General features: G+C 42.9%; 1 protein-coding gene across 5 annotated transcripts in view; it reads right to left on the reverse strand.

Annotated features, from left to right (window-relative positions):
- The window catches only part of magixa (MAGI family member, X-linked a), a 137381-nt gene that overhangs the window by 103349 nt on the left and 10051 nt on the right, over positions 1-23981 (reverse strand). For all 5 annotated transcript variants that reach the window (XM_045696523.1, XM_045696522.1, XM_045696521.1 and 2 more), the window contains exon 2: positions 7000-7289. In XM_045696523.1, the coding sequence (XP_045552479.1) occupies positions 7000-7279 (280 nt within the window). In that variant the 5' untranslated portion in view covers positions 7280-7289. The remainder of the gene's footprint in view (positions 1-6999; positions 7290-23981) is intronic.

A 23981-nucleotide genomic window follows, 5' to 3' on the forward strand; every position in this document is an offset into this window, starting at 1 on the left:
TGTGTGTGTGTGTGTGTGTGTGTGTTATTCCCTCCACGTACCATTGGACTGTGTCATCACACTGAGACAGGACAGTGTGAAACAACATACAGAAACATGAGAATAATTCAATCTTATCAAAACTGAACCAAATTTTCTGACCAAATCACAACCGAACCAAACATCAAAACAACGTTAAACTGTGTTCAGCTCCCTCGTCCTATGCGTAAAAGATCTTGTGATATTGATTTGTTTCTGTCCAACGCCTTTTCCCTTCGCTAATACCCTCCTTCTCCCCAATGTCCCTTTGGTCAGCATGTACAGTCGGCCTAGACACAGAGCTCTACAATCCTGTTCCTGGAGAGTTCATTATTAGAATCAGCTGAGCCAGACTAGAGTTGGAGTTAAAACCTGCAGGAGGGTTTCTCTCCAGGAACAGGGTTGGAGTGTAAACCTACAGGAGGGTATCTCTCCAGGAACAGGGTTGGAGTTTAAACCTACAGGAGGGTATCTCTCCAGGAACAGGGTTGGAGTTTAAACCTACAGGAGGGTATCTCTCCAGGAACAGGGTTGGAGTTTAAACCTACAGGAGGGTATCTCTCCAGGAACAGGGTTGGAGTTTAAACCTACAGGAGGGTATCTCTCCAGGAGCAGGGTTGGAGTTTAAACCTACAGGAGGGTATCTCTCCAGGAACAGGGTTGGAGTTTAAACCTACAGGAGGGTATCTCTCCAGGAACAGGGTTGGAGTGTAAACCTACAGGAGGGTATCTCTCCAGGAACAGGGTTGGAGTTAAAACCTATAGGACGGTATAGTGGATCCTCCTTTAAAAGTTGCAGCGTACTGCGGCACTGCTTGCATGTTGCCGCAGAATTCTATGACATGTTATTTTAGTGAGAAACACTGGTACCATTAATGCCAGTTAGTGCTAGTTTGACCACCAGAGGGCATCTCTGAGAAGCATTTGATAGCCTTCAATAATGGCTGTACTAGAGAATGCAGGCACGCGGGAGACCGGGGTTCAATTCCCCGACGGAGAGGAAGTAGTAGGCTGTCCTTGTAAATAAGAATTTGTTCTAAACTGATTCCATATGTGTTATTTCATAGTTGTGATGTCTTCCCTATTATTTTACAATGTAGAAAATAGTAAAAAATAAATAAAAACCCTGGAATGAGTAGGTGTGTCCCAACTTTTGACTGGTACTTGCTTAATTCATTTGATTAATAGTGTTTCTATTCCAAGAAAAACGATGGAACGTCAGGATGGAACGGAAAATATGTCGCTGTACAACGTAAAGGTTGGGAGTACAGTACTGGCCTCTTTAGCTAATGAATCCCCATGTCGTGCGGGTAGGGTTTGCGGGAGACCGGGGTTCAATTCCCCTGATGGGGATTAGGCTATCATTGTAAATAAGAATTTGTTCTTAACTGACTTGCCTAGTTAAAAAAAGGTTACACTAAGAGCATAACATTTCTGCACCCTAATTTTCTCATTCTAGTCTAACCAGGAACAGGGTTGGAGTGTAAACCTACAGGAGGGTATCTCTCCAGGAACAGGGTTGGAGTGTAAACCTACTGGAGGGTATCTCTCCAGGAACAGGGTTGGAGTGTAAACCTACAGGAGGGTATCTCTCCAGGAACAGGGTTGGAGTGTAAACCTACAGGAGGGTATCTCTCCAGGAACAGGGTTGGAGTGTAAACCTACAGGAGGGTATCTCTCCAGGAACAGGGTTGGAGTGTAAACCTACAGGAGGGTATCTCTCCAGGAACAGGGTTGGAGTGTAAACCTCCAGGAGGGTATCTCTCCAGGAACAGGGTTGGAGTGTAAACCTACAGGAGGGTATCTCTCCAGGAACAGGGTTGGAGTGTAAACCTCCAGGAGGGTATCTCTCCAGGAACAGGGTTGGAGTGTAAACCTACAGGAGGGTATCTCTCCAGGAACAGGGTTGGAGTGTAAACCTCCAGGAGGGTATCTCTCCAGGAACAGGGTTGGAGTGTAAACCTCCAGGAGGGTATCTCTCCAGGAACAGGGTTGGAGTGTAAACCTACAGGAGGGTATCTCTCCAGGAACAGGGTTGGAGTTAAAACCTATAGGACGGTATAGTGGATCCTCCTTTAAAAGTTGCAGCGTACTGCGGCACTGCTTGCATGTTGCCGCAGAATTCTATGACATGTTATTTTAGTGAGAAACACTGGTACCATTAATGCCAGTTAGTGCTAGTTTGACCACCAGAGGGCATCTCTGAGAAGCATTTGATAGCCTTCAATAATGGCTGTACTAGAGAATGCAGGCACGCGGGAGACCGGGGTTCAATTCCCCGACGGGGAGGAAGTAGTAGGCTGTCCTTGTAAATAAGAATTTGTTCTAAACTGATTCCATATGTGTTATTTCATAGTTGTGATGTCTTCCCTATTATTTTACAATGTAGAAAATAGTAAAAAATAAATAAAAACCCTGGAATGAGTAGGTGTGTCCCAACTTTTGACTGGTACTTGCTTAATTCATTTGATTAATAGTGTTTCTATTCCAAGAAAAACGAAAAACCCTCTGGGTTTCCGTCAGGATGGAACGGAAAATATGTCGCTGTACAACGTAAAGGTTGGGAGTACAGTACTGGCCTCTTTAGCTAATGAATCCCCATGTCGTGCGGGTAGGGTTTGCGGGAGACCGGGGTTCAATTCCCCTGATGGGGATTAGGCTATCATTGTAAATAAGAATTTGTTCTTAACTGACTTGCCTAGTTAAAAAAAGGTTACACTAAGAGCATAACATTTCTGCACCCTAATTTTCTAATTCTAGTCTAACCGGGAACAGGGTTGGAGTGTAAACCTACAGGAGGGTATCTCTCCAGGAACAGGGTTGGAGTGTAAACCTACAGGAGGGTATCTCTCCAGGAACAGGGTTGGAGTGTAAACCTACAGGAGGGTATCTCTCCAGGAACAGGGTTGGAGTGTAAACCTACAGGAGGGTATCTCTCCAGGAACAGGGTTGGAGTGTAAACCTACAGGAGGGTATCTCTCCAGGAACAGGGTTGGAGTGTAAACCTACAGGAGGGTATCTCTCCAGGAACAGGGTTGGAGAGCCCTGAAATAGAGACATTACCTCCCTGATCAATTCATTCTTTCAACTGCTTTATGACCCAAAATGACAGGTCACCGCTGTTTATTAGTGGACTGTGTAGATCAGATGGGGAAGCCTATCCTCCGTCCCTTCACCCAGTCCGCCTGTCTACCTCTCTCTGTCTCTCTCTCTCTCTCTGACTCTATCTCTCTGTATCATCCATCCCTCCAGACCCCTCCTTTCATCCTATATATCTCTCTCTCTCCGTCTGAATTATCTGTCCACTCCTCACCCCATCCTTTCTCTCCTAGCCTCCATTGACAGTCAAACCTCAATCCCACCACTCTCCCCTCCCCTCCCTCTGCCCTCCCCCCTCCCCTCCCCTCCTCCCCTCCACCCCTCCTGTCTCTGACAGTGATCAACCCTACTCAACATCCTTGGTCTCCATGGAGACCACAGAGGTTAAGTAATAGAGTAAAGACCATCACATTCACTTAGCAACTACAGAGAGAGATAGATTACTATAATACAGTATACACTACCTACTACAGAGAGAGATAGATTACTACAGTACAGTACACACTACCTACTACAGATAGAGATAGATTACTACAGTACAGTACACACTACCTACTACAGAGAGAGCAAGATTACTACAGTACAGTATACACTACCTAGTACAGTACAGTACACACTACCTACTACAGAGAGAGATAGATTACTACAGTACAGTATACACTACCTACTACAGAGAGAGATAGATTACTACAGTACAGTATACACTACCTAGTACAGAACAGAAGGACAAGTAACAGTAGAGCTGTAGACAGTAGGACAAGTAGTGGTAGGCAGTAGACAGTAGGACAAGTAGTGGTAGACAGTAGACCAGTAGACAGTAGACATTAGTGACAATAGACAGTAGACCAGTAGACAGTAGACATTAGTGGCAGTAGACCAGTAGACTGTAGACATTAGTGGCAGTAGACCAGTAGACAGTAGACATTAGTGGCAGTAGACCAGTAGACTAGACAGTAGACAGTAGTGACAGTAGACCAGTAGACAGTCGCAGTCCTGGGTTCAAATGATTTCAATTACTTTATATGTGCTTGATTGAGCTTGCCTGGCTTAATGGACCAATAAAAACTCCTCACGCCATTTGCACACACTGTAAATAGACTTTCTTTTTTTTCTATTGTGTTATTGACTGTACGCTTGTTTATTCCATGTGTAACTCTGTGTTGTTTTTTGTGTCGCACTGCTTTGCTTTATCTTGGCACGGTCGCAGTTGCAAATGAGAACTTGTTCTCAACTAGCCTGCCTGGTTAAATAAAGGTGAAATTAATTAAAAATTAAAAATAACAAAAATTTAAACGGTAAACCATGCACATCTGGCACTCCAGGCGCACTAGAGCAAATGCTCAATGTATTTGGAATGATTTCAAATAGTGTTTGGGTACAGCACAGGCGACTCACTACACAGGCTGGACTGTAGGCTAGAAGCTAGCAGGTTTAGGGTCAATCTGAATTCAAGTCAGAGACTAGCAGGTTTAGGGTCAATCTGAATTGAAGTCAGAGGCTAGAAGCTAGCAGGTTTGGGGTCAATCTGAACTGAAGTCAGAGGCTAGAAGCTAGCAGGTTTGGGGTCAATCTGAATTGAAGTCAGAGGCTAGAAGCTAGCCGGTTTGGGGTCAATCTGAATTGAAGTCAGAGGCTAGCAGGTTTAGGGTCAATCTGAATTGAAGTCAGAGGCTAGAAGCTAGCAGGTTTGGGGTCAATCTGAATTGAATTCAGAGGCTAGAAGCTAGCAGGTTTAGGGTCAATCTGAATTGAAGTCAGAGGCTAGCAGGTTTAGGGTCAATCTGAATTGAAGTCAGAGGCTAGCAGGTTTAGGGTCAATCTGAATTGAAGTCAGAGGCTAGAAGCTAGCAGGTTTGGGGTCAATCTGAATTGAAGTCAGAGGCTAGAAGCTAGCAGGTTTAGGGTCAATCTGAATTGAAGTCAGAGGCTAGAAGCTAGCAGGTTTAGGGTCAATCTGAATTGAAGTCAGAGGCTAGAAGCTAGCAGGTTTAGGGTCAATCTGAATTGAATTCAGAGGCTAGAAGCTAGCAGGTTTGGGGTCAATCTGAATTGAAGTCAGAGGCTAGAAGCTAGCAGGTTTGGGGTCAATCTGAATTGAAATCAGTCAATTCAGGAAGGCATTTGAATAAAACATTCGTAGAGAGAAAAAAAACAAAAAAAAAACATTTGAAATAAATAGCTTCTCCTTTTTGGTTTTTCTAGAAGTCATTGAAAATAAAAAAGAACATTTCAATTATTAAATTGTAATTTAAGTTTACTTCCTGAATTGACTGACTTATTGGAATTGTCCTTTACCTAGTAGCTCCTCTTCCATATATAGTTACATTTCACGTGAAGTTAAATACATTTTCATAAATACCAACTTTTGCATGAAAAGTGTCGCCACACATTTTTTGGGTATATTTTGAATGTATGCACAGTTTATAAATGAGGCCCCAGGACATTCATTTTACTAGTCCCCAGGACTTTCATTTTACTAGTCCTCAGGACATTCATTTTACTAGTCCTCAGGACATTCATTTTACTAGTCCTCAGGACTATCATTTTACTAGTCCTCAGGACTTTCATTTTACTAGTCCTCAGGACATTCATTTTACTAGTCCTCAGGATATTCATTTTACTAGTCCTCAGGACATTCATTTTACTAGTCCTCAGGACTTTCATTTTACTAGTCATCAGGACATTCATTTTACTAGTCCTCAGGACATTCATTTTACTAGTCCTCAGGACATTCATTTTACTAGTCCTCAGGACATTCATTTTACTAGTCTTCAGGACATTCATTTTACTAGTCCTCAGGACATTCATTTTACTAGTCCTCAGGACTTTCATTTTACTAGTCCTCAGGACATTCATTTTACTAGTCCTCAGGACATTCATTTTACTAGTCCTCAGGACATTCATTTTACTAGTCATCAGGACATTCATTTTACTAGTCCTCAGGACATTCATTTTACTAGTCCTCAGGACATTCATTTTACTAGTCCTCAGGACATTCATTTTACTAGTCTTCAGGACATTCATTTTACTAGTCCTCAGGACATTCATTTTACTAGTCCTCAGGACTTTCATTTTACTAGTCCTCAGGACATTCATTTTACTAGTCCTCAGGACATTCATTTTACTAGTCCTCAGGACATTCATTTTACTAGTCATCAGGACATTCATTTTACTAGTCCTCAGGACATTCATTTTACTAGTCCTCAGGACATTCATTTTACTAGTCCTCAGGACATTCATTTTACTAGTCTTCAGGACATTCATTTTACTAGTCCTCAGGACATTCATTTTACTAGTCCTCAGGACTTTCATTTTACTAGTCCTCAGGACATTCATTTTACTAGTCATCAGGACATTCATTTTACTAGTCCTCAGGACTATAATTTTACTAGTCCTCAGGACATTCATTTTACTAGTCCTCAGGACTATAATTTTACTAGTCCTCAGGACATTCATTTTACTAGTCCTCAGCACATTGCATGACGGTCCAAAGATGTAGGACCTTTGTCTAGTTCCCTGTAAGTTCCCAAGACGTCACTGAGGACCATGTCACAACTTTTTTAGGACCACCTCAGGACTTTCATTTTACTACCCTGCAAACGATAATAAGTGGTTAGGACGTCCCCAAGACGTCACGAAGTGGTCCACTAAAACGATCAGAACGTTGAGTTATGGTCCCTCGACACAACGTCTAGTTCCCGGTTGGTCCCAGGGACATACCGCAGGGTCGTTTTAAGGACATTCTTGGGACGTTGTGTCATGGTCCTTTGGAGGTTTTGTCTAGTTCCCGGTTGGTGTGTGTGTGTGTGTGTGTGTGTGTGTGTGTGTGTGTGTGTGTGTGTGTGTGTGTGTGTGTGTGTGTGTGTGTGTGTGTGTGTGTACCTGGCGAGACAGTTTTAATGCGTATGGGATGGGGGCATGAGTTGAGGACCCCTCTCACGTCTCCAAGTGTCATGCCCAGGACGGGCGTACCCCCGATCTCCAGTATGACGTCACCCACTGTGGCCCCGCCTCCCGGCGCTGCTGTGACGAATGGGAACTCTCCGTAGTCAGCCCCGCCCCCGATGGCCACACCCAGCTCCCCAGACCCACCCCCCAGGGGAACAAAACTCTCCTGCACTTTGGAACGCCAGTGCAGCTTCTTCACTGTGGCCTTAGACATGGTGGCAGACCTGGAAGAGACACAAGACAGCACAGACATGGTCAATACATCGTACAAAGGATAGCACAGGGAGCTGTGGCCTTAGACATGGTAGTAGAGCTAGAACAGAATAGCACAGGCCACAGGGATGGTAACAACACCACATGAGTGGGGAAAACAGAACCATGAAAACAGAATCTTGAAAACAGACCCGTGAAAACAGACCCATTGAAAACAGACCCGTGAAAACAGACCCATGAAAACAGACCCATGAAAACAGACCCATTGAAAACAGACCCGTGAAAACAGACCCATGAAAACAGACCCATGAAAACAGAACCATGAAAACAGACCCATGAAAAGAGAACCATGAAAACAGACCCATGAAAAGAGAACCATGAAGACAGAGCCATGAAAACAGAACCATGAAAACAGAACCATGAAAACAGACCCATGAAAACAGACCCATGAAAACAGACCCATGAAAACAGACCCTTGAAAACAGACCCGTGAAAACAGACCCATGAAAACAGACCCATGAAAACAGACCCATGAAAACAGAACCATGAAGACAGACCCGTGAAAACAGACCCATGAAAACAGACCCATGAAAACAGACCCATGAAAACAGACCCTTGAAAACAGACCCATGAAAACAGACCCATGAAAACAGACCCATGAAAACAGACCCATGAAAACAGATAGATGGTGACCATCTATAGCCTCTGACCACCCAATCTAATCAGCCAACATTTTTTTTTAAATTCATTTCCTGGTGATTCAACATGTAAACACCGCAGCCTCGAACCTCTCGATGAGTTGCAAGTTTCCATATTCAGAATATTTTTATCAGTTCCCCCCCTGGACACAGACACGGCACAGATACTGAGTGACGGCGGTGTGCCTAATTCATGTCACATAGCAGATGGGCTCAACACAGCCTGAGCTAAACTGATAGACAAACAGGAGTAATCAAACTGAATTAAATATGGATGAAGGTATGCAAGGTGTTGAATGATGAATACACTATTTAAATACAGTAAAATTACAAATTACAAAAAATACAGCAGGAGCAATAATCAGTCAGTGTCTCTGGAGCTAAGAAGCAATGACAACCTATGATGATTTAGTACAAATTACCTCAACTAACCTGTATCCCCAAAACCCTCTAATCTACAGTAGCGGAGTATGAATAAACTCAACATTGACTCTGTACCGGTACCCCCTGTATATAGCCTCCACATTGACTCTGTACCGGTACCCCCTGTATATAGCCTCCACATTGACTCTGTACCGGTACCCCCCTGTATATAGCCTCCACATTGACTTGGTACCGGTACCCCCTGTATATAGCCTCCACATTGACTCTGTACCGGTACCCCCTGTATATAGCCTCCACATTGACTCTGTACCGGTAGCCCCTGTATATAGCCTCCACATTGACTCTGTACCGGTAGCCCCTGTATATAGTCTCCACATTGACTCTGTACCGGTACCCCCTGTATATAGTCTCCACATTGACTCTGTACCGGTACCCCCTGTATATAGCCTCCACATTGACTCTGTACCGGTACCCCCTGTATATAGCCTCCACATTGACTCTGTACCGGTACCCCCTGTATATAGCCTCCACATTGACTCTGTACCGGTACACCCTGTATATAGTCTCCACATTGACTCTGTACCGGTACCCCCTGTATATAGCCTCCACATTGACTCTGTACCGGTAGCCCCTGTATATAGCCTCCACATTGACTCTGTACCGGTACCCCCTGTATATAGTCTCCACATTGACTCTGTACCGTAATACCCTGTATATAGCCTCCACATTGACTCTGTACCGTAATACCCTGTATATAGCCTCCACATTGACTCTGTACCGTAATACCCTGTATATAGCCTCGTTACTGTTATGTTATTGTGTTACTTTTTATAATTTTTAACTTTAGTTTATTTGGTAAATATTTTTTTAACTCTTCTTGATCTACACTGTTGGTTAAGGGCTTGTAAGTAAGCGTTTCACGGTGAAGTCTACACTTATTGTATTCGACGCATGTGACAAAGTTTTATTTGATTTGATTTGGTGGAGATCTAATCCCTGCAAAGTGAACATTACACACAAAACCCTCTAATCTACAGTAGCGGAGTATGAATAAACTCAACCACAAATTAGTTTTTATCACAAAACCAGATAGCAACCTCTGTCCAGTGAATTCTGTTATTATCACTCTGTTATACAGTACACGGTCTATCACTCTGTTATGGAGTACACGGTCTATCACTCTGTTATACAGTACACGGTCTATCACTCTGTTATACAGTACACGGTCTATCACTCTGTTATACAGTACACGGTCTATCACTCTGTTATACAGTACACGGTCTATCACTCTGTTATACAGTACACGGTCTATCACTCTGTTATACAGTACACGGTCTATCACTCTGTTATACAGTACACGGTCTATCACTCTGTTATACAGTACACGGTCTATCACTCTGTTATACAGTACACAGTCTATCACTCTGTTATGCAGTACACGGTCTATCACTCTGTTATACAGTACACGGTCTATCACTCTGTTATACAGTACACTGTCTATCACTCTGTTATACAGTACACGGTCTATCACTCTGTTATACAGTACACGGTCCATCACTCTGTCATACAGTCTATCACTCTGTTATACAGTACACGGTCCATCACTCTGTCATACAGTACACGCTTGTATTTTGTGTTGTCCTACTTCGCTAGCCTAACTTCCATTCATGGGCAACGTTTGCTAAGGATCGGACCCTTTTTTCCAAATCTTTGCTTAAAATCACGTACCCAAATCTAACTGCCTGTAGCTCAGGACCTGAAGCAAGGATCTGCATACTCTTGATGCCATTTGAAAGGAAACACGTTGAAGTTTGTGGACATGTGAAATTAATGTAGGAGAACACAATAGATATATAACACAATAGATCTGGCCTAAGATAATACAAAGAAAAAAAACATGAATATTTTGTATATCTTTTTGTTCCATCATCTTTGAAATACAAGAGAAAGGCCATAATGTATTATTCCAGTTTAGGCACAATTTAGATTTTGGCCACTAGATGGCAGCAGTGTATGTGCAAAGTTTTAGACTAATCCATTGAACCATTGCATTTCTGTTGCAAAATGGTGTATTAATTCTGCCCAAATGTGCCTAATTGCTTTATTGATACATTTTCAAGTTCATAACTGTGCTCTCTTCTCAAATAATAGCATGGTATTATTTCACTGTAATAGCTAGTTTAAATTGGACAGTGCAGTTAGATTAATAACAATTTAAGCTTTCTGCCCATATCAGATATGTCTATGTCCTGGGAAATGTTTGTGTTACTTACAACATTATGCTAATCGCATTAGCCTACGTTAGCTCAACCGACACCAATCCCGTAGAGGTTAACATTAGCCTTCGACATCTACCTACATATTGAACTTCCATCCTCTCAGGCCATGGGGGCGCAACAATGTATGAATTAATGGTTGGATCAGAATCACAGTTATATTCATTGGCCAGTACAGAGAATTAAGTAAAACCACAAGTCCAAGTTTAACAATTCAAGTTTTACAGTCCATGACGTATACTCTCAATGAGATTTGGTGGGACTGATGCCAAATCCAAGCTGGATTCCCTTGACATTATTTTTTTTTTTTTTGGTGTGCCAGGACCATTCGCAGTTGAGCTCGACGCTGATTAGCAAAATAAAAAAAGTAAAAATGTTATCGAATCAAATGTTATTGGTCACATACACATGGTTAGCAGATGTTATTGCGAGTGTAGCTAAATGCTTGTTATGAAGGGAGGCCAGATTCTCGCCGGCTTCCCTTGCCTTCTAACGCTACGGGCAGAAACAATGTCATACTCGTTTTGACCAGACAGCATCAGATAGATGTCCTACACATAGAGAGACAGAGGGGCGCTGTTTCCCTCGCTCTGACGCTTTCTCCTGTGAGATACATTCAGCCTCTTGCGAATTGAAGGGAAATGTATGAAACTCAAGAGAGATGAAAGATAAATTATTGTAGATTTTTTTTTCTTTCTTCTTCTTCATGTTTCTATTTGTAAAAGATTTTGGGAAGCATGGCTTCCCTTGGCATCAATGGAAACACACACCACTGATAAAATGATTCACTCACAGCAAAGTGTTTTACTTCATGAGATCAAGGTCAATCCTTTGGTTCAACTAGGGACACATGAGTATTCTAGGCTATACCAGGATTGAGTATAGTCCTGGATTAAAAAGCAATTTCAATGGAGATTCATTGATTATGATTTTTAGTCTAGGACAATGCTTAATCTGTGTCCGGGACAACAGCTCCGAATGGCCAGTCTTTCTCCCTATTGTCGCTGACCAGGAACTTAGACTCATCTAGTGTCAGGAACATCTCTCTCTCTCTGTCTCTCTCTCTCTCTCTCTCTCTGTCTCTCTCTCTCTCTCTCTGTCTCTCTCTCTCTCTGTCTCTCTCTGTCTCTCTCTGTCTCTCTCTCTCTGTCTCTCTCTCTCTCTCTCTCTCTCCTCTCTCTTCTCTCTCTCTCTCTCTGTCTCTCTCTCTCTCTGTCTCTCTCTCTGCTGTCTCTCTCTCTGTCTCTCTCTGTCTCTCTCTGTCTCTCTCTCTCTCTCTCTCTCTCTCTCTCTCTCTCTCTCTCTCTCTCTCTCTCTCTCTGTCTCTCTCTCTCTCTGTCTCTCTCTCTGTCTCTCTCTGTCTCTCTCTCTCTCTGTCTCTCTCTCTGTCTCTCTCTCTCTCTCTCTCTCTCTGTCTCTCTCTCTCTCTGTCTCTCTCTGTTTCTCTCTCTGTCTCTCTCTGTCTCTCTCTCTCTCTCTCTGTCTCTCTCTCTCTCTCTCTCTCTCTCTCTCTCTCTCTGTCTCTCTGTTTCTCTCTCTGTCTCTCTCTCTCTCTCTCTCTCTCTCTGTCTCTCTCTCTGTTTCTCTCTCTGTCTCTCTCTCTCTGTCTCTCTCTCTCTCTGTCTCTCTCTCTCTTTTATAGAAGAAGGCAAACAACAGTGGTGTCAGATACCAGTCATCCTGAGGAGAACAGTGGTGTCAGATACCAGTCATCCTAAAGAGAACAGTGGTGTCAGATACCAGTCATCCTGAGGAGAACAGTGGTGTCAGATACCAGTCATCCTGAGGAGAACAGTGGTGTCAGATACCAGTCATCCTAAAGAGAACAGTGGTGTCAGATACCAGTCATCCTAAAGAGAACAGTGGTGTCAGATACCAGTCATCCTGAGGAGAACAGTGGTGTCAGATACCAGTCATCCTGAGGAGAACAGTGGTGTCAGATACCAGTCATCCTGAGGAGAACAGTGGTGTCAGATACCAGTCATCCTAAAGAGAACAGTGGTGTCGTCATCCTAAAGAGAACAGTGGTGTCAGATACCAGTCATCCTAAAGAGAACAGTGGTGTCAGATACCAGTCATCCTAAAGAGAACAGTGGTGTCAGATACCAGTCATCCTGAGGAGAACAGTGGTGTCAGATACCAGTCATCCTAAAGAGAACAGTGGTGTCAGATACCAGTCATCCTAAAGAGAACAGTGGTGTCGTCATCCTAAAGAGAACAGTGGTGTCGTCATCCTGAAGAGAACAGTGGTGTCGTCGTCCTAAAGAGAACAGTGGTGTCTGGGTAGTGGTGAACTATAAAGGTAACAGGTTGCCATTTGGGACCTGACAGATATCAGGTATTCATATCTGATAAGGGATGATACAGAATCATCCAGGAGGACGATTAGATGTCTATCTCATACAACAGGTATTAAAATGTGCCCCATATCTAGAACCTGGTTACATATCTAGAACCTGGTTACATATCTAGAACCCGGTTACATATCTAGAACCCGGTTACATATCTAGAACCTGGTTACATGTCTAGAACCTGGTTACATATCTAGAACCTGGTTACATATCTAGAACCTGATTACATATCTAGAGCCTGGTTACATATCTAGAACCCGGTTACATATCTAGAACCCGGTTACATATCTAGAACCTGGTTACATATCTAGAACCCGGATACACATCTCTAACTATTCCCCCCCACAGCACCGGCACCAAAGCATGATATGCATGTCCTGCTAAAGCAGATGTGATTGGATTGCTGAGCGACTTGCTTGTAAGTGGATTATCTCATTTCAATCAGAGATAAAAGGACCTATCATGCATCCCAAATGGCATCCTACAGTATTTCCTATTTAGTGCACTACTTTTGACCAGGGCCCTGGTCTAAAGTAGTGCACTAAATTGAGACTTACTCCCAGTTCTCAGATTCCTCTATACAGTACTGTGAATGCTTTTATATTCCTATTAATAGCTGCTAACATAAACATAAACCAGAACACCAGAATACATCTGTCTGTCTGTCTGTCTGTCTGTCTGTCTGTCTGTCTGTCTGTCTGTCTGTCTGTCTGTCTGTCTGTCTGTCTGTCTGTCTGTCTGTCTGTCTGTCTGTCTGTCTGTCTGTCTGTCTGTCTGTCTGTTTCTCTGTTAGTCAGTATGTCTGTCTGTCTGCTTCTCTGTTAGTCAGTATATCTATATGTCTGTCTGTCACTCAAGTGTCACTCAGCTCATCAACCATCTTATTTCAATGTATTCATTGGGAAGAATACAATACAATACAATACAATACAGAACAATAGAATACAATACAGAATAGTAGAAAACAATACAGAATAATAGAATACCATACAGAATAATTGAATACAATACAGAACAATAGAATACAATACAGAATAATAGAATACAATACAGAATAATAGAATACAATACAGAACAATAGAATACAATACAATATAATACAATACAGAATAATAGAATACAATACAGAATAATAGAATACAATACAGAATAATAGAATACAATACAGAACAATATAATACAATACTAAATAATACAATACAGAATAATAGAATACAATACAGAATAATAGAATACAATACAGAATAATATAATACAATACAGAACAATACAATACAGAATAATACAATACAATACAATAGAATACAATACAGAATAATAGAATACAATACAGAATAATAGAATACAATACAGAACAATAGAATACAATACAGAATAATACAATACAATACAATAGAATACAATACAGAACAATACAATACAGAATAATAGAATACAATACAGAATAATAGAATACAATACAGAACAATACAATACAGAATAATAGAATACAATACAGAATAATACAATACAATACAGAATAATAGAATACAATACAAATGATGATGATCAGGAGATTCTATTTTTCACAGACTCAACATATGTACATTTTACCCAAACCCCAAAGCAACAAGTCAGACATTACCCAAACATTGACACGAAGGTGTCAGTTAGCTTGCACAGGCTACATTACTTCAGCAGTGGTAGAGGACCCAGAGAAGCAGTTTTGAGAGCTGAGATTAAACACAAAGGATAGAAGCCTGGATACAGATTAAGCCAGACAGACAGACCGATGGGTCTGGGGGGGGGTCAGAGAATGACATCCAGGCAAATGGGTTCAATTATGACCTAATTGTATCGTGTAGATAACTCCCGGGGCTATGTCTGCAGTTAGGATACTAGACTAGTGCTATGTCTGCAGTTAGGATACTAGACTAGTGCTATGTCTGCAGTTAGGATACTAGACTAGTTCTATGTCTGCAGTTAGGATACTAGACTAGTGCTATGTCTGCAGTTAGGATACTAGACTAGTGCTATGTCTGCAGTTAGGATACTAGACTAGTTCTATGTCTGCAGTTAGGATACTAGACTAGTGCTATGTCTGCAGTTAGGATGCTAGACTAGTTCTATGTCTACAGTTAGGATACTAGACTAGTGCTATGTCTGCAGTTAGGATACTAGACTAGGGCTATGTCTACAGTTGGGATGCCAGAGACCAGGAGATGCTATATAGTAGACCGTCGTTCATTACATAACCTAGATCTTCCGTAATTGTACTTGACGCAGCCAAAATGGTCAGGAACCCATCTCCTCTATAGCGAAGTGTTGTTCAAAGCAGAACTATCTATATATCGTTCTAATAGTAATACGCGGTACTTTATATAGCGAGCGCTTTTCAACGACCCAAACTCATTTTTCACAGCGTGACATCTATATTTTCCCTTAACTGTCATAGACCATAATGGTTGTGGTTCTCCCTATCATAGACCATAATGGTTGTGGTTCTCCCTATCATAGACCATAATGGTTGAGGTTCTCCCTGTCATAGACCATAATGGTTGAGGTTCTCCCTGTCATAGACCATAATGGTTGAGGTTCTCCCTATCATAGACCATTCATAGACCATAATGGTTGGGTTCTCCCTGTCTAGCCATGGTTCTCATACATAATGGTTGAGGTTCTCCCTGTCATAGACCATAATGGTTGAGGTTCTCCCTGTCATAGACCATAATGGTTGTGGTTCTCCCTGTCATAGACCATAATGGTTGTGGTTCTCCCTGTCATAGACCATAATGGTTGAGGTTCTCCCTATCATAGACCATAATGGTTGTGGTTCCCTGTCAGAGAAGAGCAAGGCACTAGGCAGCTCTGCGCTGTGAGGAGCACGTGGTGAGGACTGGCGCGCCAGCTAGACAGCAGCCGTGTTCAACTCAATAATAAAACACTACTACTACACATTAATACACGTGGGAATTGAGACTGGAGGGAAGAGACGACCACTCAGAGTTCCAGGCCGCTGAGAAAAAAATAAGGTTTATACTGTAGCTCAGGCTATGTAAAGTTATACTGTAGCTCAGGCTATGTAAAGTTATACTGTAGCTCAGGCTATGTAAAGGTATACTGTAGCTCAGACTATGTAAAGTCATACTGTAGCTCAGGCTATGTAAAGGTATACTGTAGCTCAGGCTATGCAAAGTTATACTGTAGCTCAGACTATGTAAAGTTATACTGTAGCTCAGGCTATGTAAAGGTATACTGTAGCTCAGGCTATGTAAAGGTATACTGTAGCTCAGGCTATGTAAAGTTATACTGTAGCTCAGGCTATGTAAAGTTATACTGTAGCTCAGGCTGTGTAAAGTTATACTGTAGCTGAGGCTATGTAAAGTCATACTGTAGCTCAGGCTATGTAAAGGTATACTGTAGCTCAGGCTATGTAAAGTCATACTGTAGCTCAGGCTATGTAAAGGTATACTGTAGCTCAGGCTATGTAAAGTTATACTGTAGCTCAGACTATGTAAAGTTATACTGTAGCTCAGGCTATGTAAAGTTATACTGTAGCTCAGACTATGTAAAGTTATACTGTAGCTCAGACTATGTAAAGTTATACTGTAGCTCAGGCTACGTAAAGTTATACTGTAGCTCAGGCTACGTAAAGTTATACTGTAGCTCAGGCTACATAAAGTTATACTGTAGCTCAGGCTATGTAAAGTTATACTGTAGCTCAGGCTATGTAAAGTTATACTGTAGCTCAGACTATGTAAAGTTATACTGTAGCTCAGGCTATGTAAAGTTATACTGTAGCTCAGGCTATGTAAAGTTATACTGTAGCTCAGACTATGTAAAGTTATACTGTAGCTCAGACTATGTAAAGTTATACTGTAGCTCAGGCTATGTAAAGGTATACTGTAGCTCAGACTATGTAAAGTCATACTGTAGCTCAGGCTATGTAAAGGTATACTGTAGCTCAGGCTATGTAAAGGTATACTGTAGCTCAGGCTATGTAAAGGTATACTGTAGCTCAGACTATGTAAAGTTATACTGTAGCTCAGGCTATGTAAAGGTATACTGTAGCTCAGGCTATGTAAAGGTATACTGTAGCTCAGACTATGTAAAGTTATACTGTAGCTCAGGCTATGTAAAGTTATACTGTAGCTCAGACTATGTAAAGTTATATTGTAGCTCAGGCTATTTAAAGTTATACTGTAGCTCAGACTATGTAAAGTTATACTGTAGCTCAGGCTATGTAAAGTTATACTGTAGCTCAGGCTATGTAAAGTTATACTGTAGCTCAGGCTATGTAAAGTTATACTGTAGCTCAGGCTATGTAAAGTTATACTGTAGCTCAGGCTATGTAAAGTTATACTGTAGCTCAGGCTATGTAAAGTTATACTGTAGCTCAGGCTATGTAAAGTTATACTGTAGCTCAGACTATGTAAAGGTATACTGTAGCTCAGGCTATGTAAAGTCATACTGTAGCTCAGGCTATGTAAAGGTATACTGTAGCTCAGGCTATGTAAAGTCATACTGTAGCTCAGGCTATGTAAAGTTATACTGTAGCTCAGGCTATGTAAAGTTATACTGTACCTCGGGCTATGTAAAGTTATACTGTAGCTCAGGCTATGTAAAGTTATACTGTAGCTCAGGCTATGTAAAGTCATACTGTAGCTCAGACTATGTAAAGTTATACTGTAGCTCAGACTATGTAAAGTTATACTGTAGCTCAGGCTATGTAAAGGTATACTGTAGCTCAGGCTATGTAAAGTCATACTGTAGCTCAGGCTATGTAAAGTTATACTGTAGCTCAGGCTATGTAAAGTTATACTGTAGCTCAGGCTATGTAAAGTCATACTGTAGCTCAGGCTATGTAAAGGTATACTGTAGCTCAGGCTATGTAAAGTCATACTGTAGCTCAGGCTATGTAAAGTTTATACTGTAGCTCAGGCTATGTAAAGTTATACTGTAGCTCAGGCTATGTAAAGTTATACTGTACCTCGGCTACGTAAAGTTATACTGTAGCTCAGGCTATGTAAAGTTATACTGTAGCTCAGGCTATGTAAAGTCATACTGTAGCTCAGGCTATGTAAAGTTATACTGTAGCTCAGACTATGTAAAGTTATACTGTAGCTCAGGCTATGTAAAGTTATACTGTAGCTCAGGTTATGTAAAGTCATACTGTAGCTCAGACTATGTAAAGGTATACTGTAGCTCAGGCTATGTAAAGTCATACTGTAGCTCAGGCTATGTAAAGGTATACTGTAGCTCAGGCTATGTAAAGTTATACTGTAGCTCAGGCTATGTAAAGTTATACTGTACCTCGGGCTATGTAAAGTTATACTGTAGCTCAGGCTATGTAAAGTTATATTGTAGCTCAGGCTATGTAAAGTCATACTGTAGCTCAGACTATGTAAAGTTATACTGTAGCTCAGACTATGTAAAGTTATACTGTAGCTCAGGCTATGTAAAGTTATACTGTAGCTCAGGCTATGTAAAGGTATACTGTAGCTCAGACTATGTAAAGTTATATTGTAGCTCAGGCTATGTAAAGTTATACTGTAGCTCAGGCTATGTAAAGTTATACTGTAGCTCAGGCTATGTAAAGTTATACTGTAGCTCAGACTATGTAAAGTTATACTGTAGCTCAGGCTATGTAAAGGCATATTGTAGCTCAGGCTATGTAAAGGGATACTGTAGCTCAGGCTATGTAAAGTTATACTGTAGCTCAGGCTATGTAAAGTTATACTGTAGCTCAGGCTATGTAAAGTTATACTGTAGCTCAGACTATGTAAAGTTATACTGTAGCTCAGGCTATGTAAAGTTATACTGAAGCTCAGGCTATGTAAAGTTATACTGTAGCTCAGGCTATGTAAAGTTATACTGTAGCTCAGACTATGTAAAGTTAACAACCTCACACCATAGACGTAGATTTATGCCATGTACTCATTAACATTTTGTTATGGTTTGAGCTTTTAATAATTTTAATTATAAGCAATCTATATGTTTGATTATTTTAAATGTTCAATACATTTTTTTTAAAAGCAGTCTATAACATCATAAGCACATCTATGTGTCCAAAATGTAGAATATTCCATATTAATAACACCTTTCTAGGACTATTTGCATAGCCATAGTTAAGCCCCTGGTAAGAACTTATCAAAGACAAATACAACAATCAGATATTTCAATTTTATAAGGATCTCTATTAGCCGACGCCAATGGCGACAGCTAGTCTTACTGGGGTCCGACACATAACGAAAAATACATTACAGACAAAAGACTTAACTTCACTTTACTTTTGTGTGTGTGTGTTTGTGTGTGTGTGTGTGTGTGTTTTTGTGTGTGTGTGTGTGTGTGTGTGTGTGTGTGTGTGTGTGTGTGTGTGTGTGTGTGTGTGTGTAACAGCAAGCTAAGAGCTGGCAGCAAGCTGTCACAGTAGGTCTGCTGTTAGAACCTGTAAAGGCCGCTTTACCACTCTTGGGTAGCGGAATGACTTTGGCTTCCCTCCAGGCCTGAGGACAAACACCTTCTTCTAGGCTCAGATTAAAGATATGACAGATAGGAGTGGCTATAGAGTCAGCTACCATCCTCAGTAGCTTTCCATCTAAAGTTGTCAATGCCAGGAAGTTTGTCTTTATTGATCGATAACAAACAAAAAAATCCACCTCTCCCACACTATCTTTTACAAAATTCAAACTTACACTGCTTTTCTTTCATTATTCATAATTTTTTTTGTCTGCATTTCCTGCCTAAATTTGCCCACTTTGCCAATGAAGTAATCATTAAAATAATTGGCAACATCAAATGGTTTGGTGATGAATAAGCCATCTGATTGGATGAAAGATGGAGTTGAATTTGTCTTTCTTCCCATAATTTCATTTAAATTACTCCAAAGTTTTTTACCATCATTCTTTATATCATTAATCTTGGCTTCATAATACAGTTTATTCTTCTTTTGTTGAGTTTAGTCATATAATTTCTCAATTTGCAGTAAATCAGCCAGCCACTCCTTTTGCCAAATCTCTTTCAACCATACAGTTCTCCAATTCCTCATCAATCCTTAACAGTTCTAACAATCAGTTTCTTAAACAGGTGAGTGTTTATCAATAATTGGAAGAAGCAATTTCATAAATACATCAAGTGCAGCGTCCGGATGCTCCTCATTAATCACATCAGACCAACAAATATTTTTTAACATCATCCACATAAGACTCACAGCAAAATCTTTTGTATGATCTCTTAAACACTATTTTAGGCCCAGCTTTAGTAAACGTGGCTTTCCTGGATAAAGCCACTATATTGTGATCACTGCATTCAATGGGTACGGATACAGCGTTAGAACAAAGTTCTACAGTATTAGTAAAAATGTGATCGATACATGTGGATGATCTTGTTCCTGTAGAAAGTAAACCGCTCTGTTTACATCACATACACTATCAAGCATTTCATACATATTATTTAGATACAGACTGTTAGCGCTTGGTGACCTATAGCAACACCCCAAAGGAAAAGGCTTTAGATGTGCCAAGTGAACCTGCAACCACAACACTTCAATAACACTTGACATGAGATCTTCTCTAAGCATTACAGGGATATGGCTCTGAATATATACAGCAACACCTCCCCCATAAGCATTCCTGTCTCTTCTATAGATGTTATATCCTTGTATTGCTACTGCTGTATCATCAAATGAATTATCTAAGTGAGTCTCAGAAATGGCTAATATACACTGCTCGAAAAAATAAAGGGAACACTTAAACAACACAATGTAACTCCAAGTCAATCACACTTCTGTGAAATCAAACTGTCCACTTAGGGAAGCAACACTGATTGACAATACATTTCACATGCTATTGTGCAAATGGAATAGACAACAGGTGGAAATTATAGGCAATTAGCAAGACACCCCCAATAAAGGAGTGGTTCTGCAGGTGGTGACCACAGACCACTTCTCAGTTCCTATGCTTCCTGGCTGATGTTTTGGTCACTTTTGAATGCTGGCGGTGCTTTCACTCTAGTGGTAGCATGAGACGGAGTCTACAACCCACACAAGTGGCTCAGGTAGTGCAGCTCATCCAGGATGGCACATCAATGCGAGCTGTGGCAAGAAGGTTTGCTGTGTCTGTCAGCGTAGTGTCCAGAGCATGGAGGCGCTACCAGGAGACAGGCCAGTACATCAGGAGACGTGGAGGAGGCCGTAGGAGGGCAACAACCCAGCAGCAGGACCGCTACCTCCGCCTTTGTGCAAGGAGGAGCAGGAGGAGCACTGCCAGAGCCCTGCAAAATGACCTCCAGCAGGCCACAAATGTGCATGTGTCTGCTCAAACGGTCAGAAACAGACTCCATGAGGGTGGTATGAGGGCCCGACGTCCACAGGTGGGGGTTGTGCTTACAGCCCAACACCGTGCAGGACGTTTGGCATTTGCCAGAGAAAACCAAGATTGGCAAATTCGCCACTGGCGCCCTGTACTCTTCACAGATGAAAGCAGGTTCACACTGAGCACGTGACAGACGTGACAGAGTCTGGAGACGCCGTGGAGAACGTTCTGCTGCCTGCAACATCCTCCAGCATGACCGGTTTGGCGGTTTCTTTGGGGGGCCGCACAGCCCTCCATGTGCTCGCCAGAGGTAGCCTGACTGCCATTAGGTACCGAGATGAGATCCTCAGACCCCTTGTGAGACCATATGCTAGTCCGGTTGGCCCTGGGTTCCTCCTAATGCATGACAATGCTAGTCTAATGTGGCTGGAGTGTGTCAGCAGTTCCTGCAAGAGGAAGGCATTGATGCTATGGACTGGCCCGTCCGTTCCCCAGACCTGAATCCAATTGAGCACATCTGGGACATCATGTCTCGCTCCATCCACCAACGCCACGTTGCACCACAGACTGTCCAGGAGTTGGCGGATGCTTTAGTCCAGGTCTGGGAGGAGATCCCTCAGGAGACCATCCGCCACCTCATCAGGAGCATGCCCAGGCGTTGTAGGGAGGTCATACAGGCACGTGGAGGCCACACACACTACTGAGCCTAATTTTGACTTGTTTTAAGGACATTACATCAAAGTTGGATCCGCCTGTAGTGTGGTTTTCCACTTTAATTTTGAGTGTGACTCCAAATCCAGACCTCATGGGTTGATAAATTGGATTTCCATTGATTATTTTTGTGTGATTTTGTTGTCAGCACATTAAACTATGTAAAGAAAAAAGTATTTAATAAGATTATTTCATTCATTCAGATCTAGGATGTGTTATTTTAGTGTTCCCTTTATTTTTTGAGCAGTGTATGAATGTTATCTGATGTTAGCGAGTTATTGATTTCATGAACCTTATTTCTAAGGCTACATATGTTAATATGGACTATTTTCAGCCCTTTTCTGGACAGCTTATCAGAGTTAGACATAACAAGGAAAAGAGCAAACAAAGCAAGAGAAAATAACATTCAGCAGTCCATGAATCAGTTGGTGTGTGTGTGTGTGTGTGTGTGTGTGTGTGTGTGTGTGTGTGTGTGTGTGTGTGTGTGTGTGTGTGTGTGTGTGTGTGTGTGTGTGTGTGTGTGTGTGTGTGTGTCTATCACCTGGGCCTATCACCTGGGACTGTCACCTGGGCCTGTCACCTGGGCCTGTCACCTGGGCCTATCACCTGGGCCTGTCACCTGGGACTGTCACCTGGGCCTATCACCTGGGCCTGTCACCTGGGCCTGTCACCTGGGCCTGTCACCTGGGACTGTCACCTGGGCCTATCACCTGGGCCTGTCACCTGGGCCTATCACCTGGGCCTGTCACCTGGGCCTATCACCTGGGCCTATCACCTGGGCCTATCACCTGGGCCTGTCACCTGGGCCTATCACCTGGGCCTGTCACCTGGGCCTGTCACCTGGGCCTGTCACCTGGGCCTGTCACCTGGGCCTATCACCTGGGCCCTATCACCTGGCCTGTCACCTGGGCCTGTCACCTGGGCCTGTCATCTGGGCCTGTCACCTGGCCTATCACCTGGGCTCTGTCACCTGGGCCTGTCACCTGGGACTGTCACCTGGGCCTATCACATGGGCCTGTCACCTGGGCCTATCACCTGGGCCTATCCAACCTGTTGGCCTGTCACCTGGGCCTGTCACCTGGGCCTATCACCTGGGCCTATCACCTGGGCCTGTCACCTGGGCCTGTCACCTGGGCCTGTCACCTGGGCCTGTCACCTGGGCCTATCACCTGGGCCCTGTCACCTGGGCCTGTCACCTGGGACTGTCACCTATGCCTATCACATGGGCCTGTCACATGGGCGCCTATCACCTGGGCGTGCTATCACCTGGGCCTGTCACCTGGGCCTGTCACCTGGGACTGTCACCTGGGCCAATCACCTGGGCCTGTCAATCCTGGGCCTATCACATGGGCCTGTCACCTGGGCCTATCACCTGGGCCTATCACCTGGGCCTGTCACCTGGGCCTGTCACCTGGGCCTGTCACCTGGGGGCCTGTCACTGGCCTGTCACCGGGCCTATCACCGGCCTGCACCTGCCTGTCACCTGGGACTGTCCCTGGGGCCTATCACATGGGCCTGTCACATGGGCCTATCACCTGGGCCTATCACCTGGGCCTGTCACCTGGGCCTATCACCTGGGCCTATCACCTGGGCCTGTCACCTGGGCCTGTCACCTGGGCCTATCACCTGGGCCTGTCACCTGGGCCTGTCACCTGGGCCTGTCACCTGGGCCTATCACCTGGGCCTGTCACCTGGGCCTCCTGTCACCTGGGCCTATCACCTGGGCCTGTCACCTGGGCCTGTCACCTGGGCCTGTCACCTGGGCCTGTCACCTGGGCCGGTGGTGGGTTTTCCAGCCCTGTTGGAGCGCTTCACCTGAATCTGTCTGAGGTCCATCTTCAGTTTCTCAGAGATCATTTCCTTCACTCTGTCCTCAGACGTGTGTCCACGTCTCATGTGGAGATTCTGCAATTTTGTCAACAACCATGTTGTTCCTGGAGATAATCAGATTTCTCTGTTGTTGTTATCATGGAGTAACACACAGAACTGATG

The sequence above is a fragment of the Salmo salar genome, chromosome ssa15 (genome assembly GCF_905237065.1).
Source record: "Salmo salar chromosome ssa15, Ssal_v3.1, whole genome shotgun sequence".
NCBI classification, from domain to species: domain Eukaryota; kingdom Metazoa; phylum Chordata; class Actinopteri; order Salmoniformes; family Salmonidae; genus Salmo; species Salmo salar.